The sequence below is a fragment of the Onychomys torridus genome, chromosome 2 (assembly GCF_903995425.1).
Source record: "Onychomys torridus chromosome 2, mOncTor1.1, whole genome shotgun sequence".
Lineage (NCBI taxonomy): Eukaryota > Metazoa > Chordata > Mammalia > Rodentia > Cricetidae > Onychomys > Onychomys torridus.
The window spans coordinates 65,813,408-65,822,116 of record NC_050444.1 but is presented as its reverse complement, the minus strand read 5'-3'; the positions used below and the strand labels follow the sequence as shown (position 1 = coordinate 65,822,116).

The 8,709-nt window shown below is 46.1% G+C and overlaps 1 protein-coding gene across 1 annotated transcript; it reads left to right on the top strand.

Annotated features, from left to right (window-relative positions):
* Window positions 1-483: 483 nt before the first annotated feature.
* Window positions 484-3,366, top strand: Tomm5 (translocase of outer mitochondrial membrane 5). The gene is made up of 2 exons (XM_036179132.1): window positions 484-695; window positions 2,893-3,366. The coding sequence occupies exons 1-2, from the start codon at window positions 575-577 to the stop codon at window positions 2,925-2,927; spliced, it is 156 nt and encodes a 51-aa protein (XP_036035025.1). The 5' UTR covers window positions 484-574; the 3' UTR covers window positions 2,928-3,366.
* Window positions 3,367-8,709: the final 5,343 nt, after the last annotated feature.

Below are 8,709 nucleotides of genomic sequence, written 5' to 3'. Positions count from 1 at the left end.
CAAGTTGCTTTGATGGTGTTTATCACTACAGAAAACAAACTAACAGCTACCACACGAGGTTTATGCGGTGCTAGGACTCGAACCTAGGGCTCATGCATGCTAAGTAAACGCTTTGGCAAATGAGCTATCTTCTCAACTAACGTTTTCAGGCTGCTGCGTTTTAATTTACAAATCTAGAAATGAAGATCATAATGTGCAATTCACGAAGTACTGTCTTGGGTACTCCATAAATGCTAGCTATTAATATTTATGGTGGTTCATATGCACACACCTCCCTACTGGACAGCATAAAACAACTTTACAGGTGGCACGCCTGATTCCAGCCCCGCGACTATCTAAGAGACAGTCGGGATCCACCAAGGCTCCGAGATTTAAGACTGCGGCCGCCCCCTTCTGGTCCTCTTGCTTCAGACGCACGCGGGCTGGGTGAGGATTGTCCCTCGCAGGTTCCTGTCGCAGGACGGAAACGAGGGGTGGGACAGGAAGTGGAGTCTGGCTCAGTTCGGGTGCAAGGCGGCCAGCCACTGGAGGAGAGCAGGGTGCAGCGCCTGCAAGCTTTGGAGAAAGAGCCGCAATGTTCCGGATCGAGGGTCTCGCGCCGAAGCTGGACCCCGAGGAGATGAAACGGAAGATGCGCGAGGACGTGATCTCCTCCATTCGGAACTTCCTCATCTACGTGGCCCTGCTGCGAGTCAGTGAGTGTCCTTCGGGGCTGTGGCCGTGAGGCCACGCGTCCACCCCACCCCTGCACGCGCTCCTGAGTCCTTGAGCTGAGCATCCTGGGGAGAGCAGGGGCATGCATGTCCAGGGCGGCGCAACTGCGTGCCCTCAAGGGGTCTGCGAGTCCTGAGACTGTGCCAAGTGGTCGTGGTGGCCCTGGGCACGTGGTTAAGTCACCTTTGCTAACCCGACGCTTGTGCTTAAGGACCTTCAGGTGCTATCCCTTGAGCAGTACCCTCGTTTGACAAACCTAGAAACGGTCCCTGGGAAGTGGCTGACCCAAGGTCATTTGGAGATTCAGAATAAACCTGACGTGGAATCCCGAGCTCTTAACTCGGTACCAGGCACTTTCCTCCGGTGCTTGCCTTTGAAATCTGAAAAGATTTGCTTTCTTTGTGTTTGTTTGTGCAGAGGGTGAAGTAAATAGTTGGTTTTCCTTTTTCTGAAAGATGGAAAGAGAAGAGCGTCTGTAGAGCTACTGAGATGAGAATACCTCAAGTATTTGACTTAACCATTGACAAAAAGTTAATTTCGTTACTTGATCTCTCTTCCTTGTGCAAGCGAGAGCTTGAGTTCAAGGAGCACATCGGGGTTAAAAGACAGACTGACAGATTAGAAAGTAGATGGTTCACTGGGCTAAGGCACTTGCCGCCAAGCTGGGCAACCTGAACTGGATCCACATGGCGGGAGAGAGCCATTTCCCGGAAGTTGTACTCTGACCTCCACACCAAGGTATGCACAAACGCGTGCAAACATCACAGAATACACACAAGAACGTGGGTTTTTTTTTGGGGGGGGGCAGTGTTCAGATAGGATTTCTCCGAATAACCCAGGCTGGCCTTGAACTCTGAGATCTTCCTGCCTCTGCCACCCTAGTGCTGGGAATAAAGGCGTGCCCAGTTTAAAAATCTTATTGTCAGGCAGTGGTGGCTCACGCCTTTAATCCCCCAGCACTTGGGAGGCAGAGGTCGAAGGCCAACCTGGTCTACAGAGTTGAGATCCAGGACAGCCAGGACTATTTCACAGAGAAACCCTGTCTCGGAAAAACAAAACAACAACAACAACAAAAGATTTAAAAAATATTAGTTCTCGCCAGGCGGTGCACACCTTTAATCCCAGCACTCGGGAGGCAGAGCCAGGCAGATTTCTATGAGTTCAAGGCCAGCCTGGTCTACAGAGGGAGATCCAGGACAGGCACCAAAACAACACAGAGAAACCCTGTCTCAAAAATAAATGAATAAAAATATTAGTTCTCTGATATAACAGGATTAACTGACCCTCGAGTTCTCAATACAACACACTTCTCATAGCTCAGTGCTTGTTTGCATATAGTTGTCTGCCCTGTAGGTAGAGGCAGGAATGGTTCTGTAAGGCTTTCATTTGTCTGCCTGTCCGTGTGTGAACCATATGCCTGCAGGTGCCTGCACCATCCAGAAGGGGGCGTTGGCACCCTGGAGCTGGAGTTAAACAGGCAATTGTAAACTGCCAGGTGAGGATGCTGGATCTGAACTCAGGTCCTCCTTTGACAGCAGTCAGGCTTAGCTGCTGAGTCATCTCTCCCTTCTGTGTGTGACTTAGTATTCCGGACAGCTCTTGGTACACCCTTTACCAAACCAGCGCTGTGATGGAATGGCATGGTAACAGGTACAATCAGAGGAAGCAGTGGGTGCCGGCCTTGCACTCACCTTCCCCAGGTTTCCGTCCCTGTACCTTCCGGTTGTTCGTGTTCCCAGGACTGGGAAGTGAACCTAACGCCCCTTTGTTTCCTCTAGGATTTTGTTCTGTTTAGGCTGAATAAATCCCCAGAGCTAGAGGTATACCTTGGTAAAGTGCTTGCCTGGATTGTGCAAGGCCCTGGGTTCAACTCCCCATTTGGTGAAATAAGGAAAAGGTCCCCACAGTAAAGGACTGTGGAGTTGTTACAATCCTGGAGGAGAGCGCAGTAGGGTAGGGTGTGCTCTACGACCGTGGTGATCCAGTGACACTGAGTGGGCTGCTTTGCAAGGCCGTGACTCCCTTTGGTTTATGGTAGAGAGAGGCTCGATCACCATTTAGGAGTTGTTTCCAAGACCATATTTCGTAAAGTTTTTTCTTTTACACCCCAGTTTTATAATTTTGCAGTACAGCCTGTGGACTCATAGAATAAAACCTACTCTGGGGTTTCTCTTTCAGCTCCGTATATCTTAAAGAAGCTGGACAGCATATGAGGATGGGGAGTCACATGGATGCATGGCATGAAGAACCTGGCGACAGTCTCTCCTCCTGTCTGCAGATGAATTGGCCCAGGAAGCTGTAAGACTGATGAAATGGACATAAAAACTCTACTTGTTAAGAACAAGTTGAGCTTTGGGAACCGACCTTCATAGCTGAAATATAGAACTATTTGAGAAGTGCACAAAAGATGTCTTGTGGTCACGGTGTGCTCAGGCCTGTGATAGCCACCTCTGTGAGTGTTGATGGGATTGTCAAAGTGTCGAACTCTAAGGGGTTGGGTCTGAATGGCACTGTCTCTCGGCAGTCATTTCTGTTTACAGCTTCTGTTTCAAGTATATTTGTGAAGAGTAATGAAGTCCGCATACACCCACAATGACATCTGAGCACAGAACCGTCAGTCTATATTTTTAATAAACATTCTGATGAAAAAAGCTTGGGTTTTGGGTTTTTTTTTTCCCCACTTTTTGCTGGTGATGGCCATCACTAGTGAAACTGCTGCAATATTGAGACTATTGCGCCTATGGCGAGTTTCTTTTGAACTGTATGTAGCATTATGCTTCTTTGCCAAAATCTTAATCAACTACAACTTACTGCTTGATGCTGAAAATGCAAACACAGTGAAAGAAAGATGCTGTAGTTTAAGATCAAATAGTTCTCTGGGTTTGTTGGCTGAAGGGGGCAGTCCTCCACAGCCTCAAACCATGCTCACCTCTTTCACTGATATATGTGGGGTTTGTTTTTAACATTGTTTTTCGTTTATGTATGTATGTGTCTGCCTGCGTGTATGTATGTGTACCAGGTGGGTTCCTGGTGCCCGTGGAGGCCAGAAGAGGGCACTGGGTTCCCAGGTGGTTAAGAACTGTCATGTGGGTGCTGGGCCTTCTGTCAGACCAGCGACATTCTTAACCACTGAGCTATCTCTCCAGCTCCACCAGCGTGTCTCCTAGTAACATCACGGTGCTGTCATGATTTCTGTTTTAGTTACTGCCCGCCCGCTTGCTTGCTGCGGGGTGTATTGCAGGGACATGGGTTTCTTTCAATTTCCTATACCCATCATGCATGCTTGTCACCTGCCTCCTGTGTGCAGCCTTGTGTGACTGTGGTTAGTTAGTCCAATGGTTTTTCTGTTCCTACAGATTTCCCCTTTTAGCCCCTAGATTTAGTTTTCCTGTGAACTTTCCACTAAACTAACTTTTCACCAGGTACCAAAATTGTTTCCATCATTTGGTGTGATCAGGCACCACGCCTTCGAGTCTTCCTTAGGGAGTCTTCCCTGGAGCCTTGCTGTTCCTCTCTGGACTGTGTGTGGCTGTAATTTGGGAACAGCCTTTTCTTGTTCCGTGTTGGGTTCTCATTTGCTAATGTTTGTTTTCATGGAGCCCTGACTGGTGGATAGGAGTAAACGTTTTTAGACCTTTCTGACCTGAAAATTATCTTTTTACAATCACGTTTGATTCTTTGCTGAATATAGAATTTTGGCTTGGAACCTTCATGCTTCAGGATTTTAAGGCATTGAGACATTGGCTGTGGGTTGAATCTGAAATCCGAAACCATTCTGACTCCTGGTCTTTCTGTGAGGCCTAATTTTTCTCTCTGAGAAACAAGAATCTCTTGTGCTATTAGTCTTTCATTCCACAGGGACACACTTCAGTGTGTGTGTATTTAATTCACTGTGCTGGGCACTAGGTCACCCAGTTAAAACTTTAAACATACCATCCAGTAGTTCTCATAAGTTTTGAGGTGTGTTTTGTTTTATTTTGTGTGTTTGTGTTTGTTTGTTATTCAAGACAGGGTTTCTCTGTAGCCCTGATTGTTTTGGAATTCACTGTGTAGCCCAGGCTGGCCTCAGACTCAGAGATCTGCCTGCCTCTGCCTCCTGAGTGCTGGGATTAGATCCTTGCACCCCACCCAGCAATTTAGTGTATTTTTATTGGTGGTTTTCTTCCATTTTCCCTCTTCTCTTTGTAGAACAACATACAACTTTTGTGTTCTCTTTGTCCTTCATGTCTGTTGTCTAAAGTGTCTTTTGTCCGCTTTTCTTCATGATAGACACTTCACTTTTGTTAGACTGAGTGGATGGGGCTTGTTGGCCTTAGGCTCTTCCTAAGGGAGAGCTCTTCTGAGGTATTTAATTGGGAGGCAGGTCTGTGTCCATATCTTTAGGTATTAATATAAAATACCGTTCCTAAGAGAACATTCTTCCAGTCTTGTCCATGAAGAATGAAGGCCTTGCTAGGATCCTGGCAGTCAAGTGATACAGGAGGGCTGCTGTGAGGTCCAGAGCAGAGGGGATGGCCGTCTTGTGGAGGTTACTTAGCCTCTTGGGTTGCAGACCGCATCAGATAACTTAGACCTTCACTGGCTAGTTCTTAGTTTGTCTCTCTTCATTCTGCCCACTTGCAAAGGCACCTGAAACTACCAGTTCCCGAGGCGTGGGGATTCTGTGCTGTGGGATTCTTTTACTTTTCCTTCTGCTGGCTTTTTGCTTTCCAGATTACAGCTTTTTGAAGCTGTTTTGTCTCATTTTCTATCCTTTGAGATTTTAACCTTAAAATGGACAAAAACCTTTACTGTTATCGAATGGAAGTTCAGGAGAGAGTGGACATACTATATATTTATTCCTGTGTTCAGTCCATCATCTTTACCCAGACAGAATATATGTTTTTAACCATTATTTGGTGTTGTATGTAGTCACTTACATCCACTCCCCAGTTGCAAGCATGCAGTGTGTAAGACCATGGTTGTGAACACTGCCCCTGAAGTGGGGTAGATTTGGCTTTGGGGCCTGGTTCTGCTGCTTGAAGTGTATGCCTTTGAGTAGCTGAACCTCTGAATTAATTCTCAGCTGTGGAGTTAGGGTAGCAGACTGCCTGTCAAGGGGAATAACCTGGCACTATTACTTGGCACCTAGTAAGCAATGATTATTGATGGTTAGTCTTAAGTTCATTCACGTTTCCAGATGTGATGAGGTAGCATGCTGGTCCTGATGTAGTCAGACTTGAGGACTAGACACTAAATAGGAAAGTGTGGTGGCACCCACCTATAACCCAACAGGAAGGATTGTAGTTTGAGGCCAGCCTAGGCTGCTTGAAAACAAACAACAAAAACCACTTAAATTTATTATCAAAAAATAGCCTTGACCAGTCAGTATCTTTTAACAAATAGAGTTTAGGTTCAAGTTTCAGTGTGGTATCTAGAATAGCTTGCCAAGTCTTAGGAAACTTTTAATATTTGTGCGTTTTTCTTAGAGAAAAAGTATGGTTGCTACCAGAGATTATTGTATGTTCAGGCTGAAATTAAAAAAATGGGCTGGGTGGTGCCAGCTCACACCTTTAATCTAGCACTTGGGAGGCAGTCACAGGTGGATCTCTGAATTCAAGGCCAGCCTGGTCTATAGAGCAAGTTCCAGGACAGCCAAGGAAATCCTGTTTTAATAAGGGGCTTCTTTTAGAAGCGGAGCCTTGCTGGTAGGCAATCCTGGTGAACCTTGGACTTTGAATTCTGCTACCTCTGTCTTCCAAATCCTGGAGTTACAAGTGTGTAGTCCTGTGCCCAGACTGTTAGTAGCTTTTTAAATTCAGGCTATACCTACTGGGAGTGTTCAGTGCTTAGACTAGACGATTCTGAAATAATATATTAGAAAATAGTTAGGGGCTGGAGCATAGCTCAGTGGTTAAAAGCACTGATGCTCTTACAGGAGTCTCAGGTTCAATTCTCAGCCCTGCGTGGTGGCTCTCAGCCTTTTGTAACTCCAGTTCCAGAAGTTACACTCTAATGACGTCCCTGGACACAAGGCCTACATGTGACGTACACATACACATAAACACCAATAAGCATAAAATAAATACGTTTTTTGTTTTTTTAAGAAAGAAAGTATTTAGACAATGTACATAGTTGGAGTTTGTAAAGAGCAGATTGGCATTTTGTAAACTTGAAATTGAGGATAGTGGGGAAAATGGGGAACAGAAAACTTAACTCCTCCTAATTACTAAGGGGACAGGGCTTCTACAGCTAACTTAACGCTCTGGACTGCTGACAGGGCAACACTAAGAAAACCTTTTTCCTTTGCCCCTGGCAGTTACCGTTGAAATGGCAATAGCTTTGAAGTCGTACATTCAGTAGGCTTCGGTTGGCAAACATGAGCGTGCATTTGGAGTGAAAGGGGCAGAAATCTGAACTATTTGTTTGCTAGATCCAGAGAAATAACCAGCTGACATTTGACTATTATTTTGTCCTGTCATGATTGCTTCATGAATTCTGCATACGGCTCAAGCCATCAAAGAAACCACAAATGTCAAGACTGGCTAACTTGACTGCGTTGGGTCAAATGGTAACGATTTCAGGCCTTCCAGTCTGCACGGGCTCTCCTGTGCCAGGCTGGCAATTGTGACATGAAAGCAGTCAGACTGTTCCCAGTCACAGTCACACTTCACAGAAACAGCTGGCACCCGGCTAAAGTAAAGAGCATGTCACTAAATCACAGAGCTGTGACGTTAGAGATAAGCTATTTAGGGGTTGGGGAAATGGTTCAGTGGATAAAGATGCTCACTGCCAAGCCTGACAGCCTGAGTTCAATCCTTGTAACTGTATGATGGGAGGAGAGAACTGACTCCCACAGCTGTCCTGACCACCACACATGCCCCCGTGGTATGCACACACATTCAAATTCACGCAGGTACGAATAAAAGTAATTAATGTTTTTAACACTTTAATTGGATGTGTTTGTATGAGTGTGTGCACATGAGTGCAGTGCCCCTGGAGGTCAAAGGTGATGGATCCCTCTGTAGCTGGAGTTTTAGACAGCTGTGAACAGCCTAATGTTGGTGTTGTAACTGAACTCAGGTCCCCTGAAAGAGAAGTATACACTCTGGACCACTGAGCTGTCCATCCGACCCCAAATGTAATGCATTTTTACAGGTTGAACTATTTACTCTCTTGCTGGTTACATAAGGAAAATGTTTGTTATGGAGCCTGGGTTTACAAAGCACCAGAGATGGCGAATTCATTCATCCCAAGTTACCGAGCTGGTACTATGGACCCAGCATGGGCTAGGAGATGGGCATGTTGGACAAGGAGGCTGCCTTTTGAGGTCCGTTACCCACCCCTAGGGGACTGGATATCTGAAAGACCTAAGCTTGCTGGAGGCTCTGGAGAAGCTTCCCTGAAGAAGTGGCACCATCGGAGCCCTGAGGTTAGTTGGGATTCTTTTAGGGAAAGGCTAGGGAAGTAAGTAGTGGTTAGGAAAGGATGGTGCTGGAGGACAAGGTTCAGAGTTGCCCACTTCAAATGACATTGCACGTAAAGTGAGCCTGAGTTTGAAAGAGGACAGACGGATGCATGAGCAGAACATACCCTGGTTCAGGTGTGCCATGGGGAGGGAAAGGCTTGATAATGCAACCTTGAAGTAAGGCAAAGATGATGGCTTCATTTTCATACCGAAGTTGAAGTGTCTGTGAGTTGGATATATCAAGTGGGCATTTGCATGTTGTCGTAGGGTTACTGTGGCTGTGATGAAACACCATGACCAAAAACAACTTGGGAGGAAAGGCTTGGCTTGGCTTCTGTATCCTGAACCACAGTTTGCTGGGGGAAGCCAAGGCAGGGACTCAAACCAGGTGGGCATTAGAGGCAGGGTTCACTGGCTTGTCCAACCTGCTTCCTAAAAAGTGTTACTCAACCTGTGGGTCACAGCCCCTTAATCTATGACTGTCTCTACCCTTTCTCTGCTCTCTCCCAAGCCTATGTATATTTTTAAACACACTGTAACCCATTTAG

Coding starts and splice junctions, on each gene's coding strand:
- Tomm5 (XM_036179132.1), top strand. CDS start 575: ATGTTCCGGATCGAGGGTCTCGCGCCGAAGCTGGACCCCGAGGAGATG. Junction 696..2,892: donor CGTGGCCCTGCTGCGAGTCA/GTGAGTGTCCTT, acceptor TTTCTCTTTCAG/CTCCGTATATCTTAAAGAAG.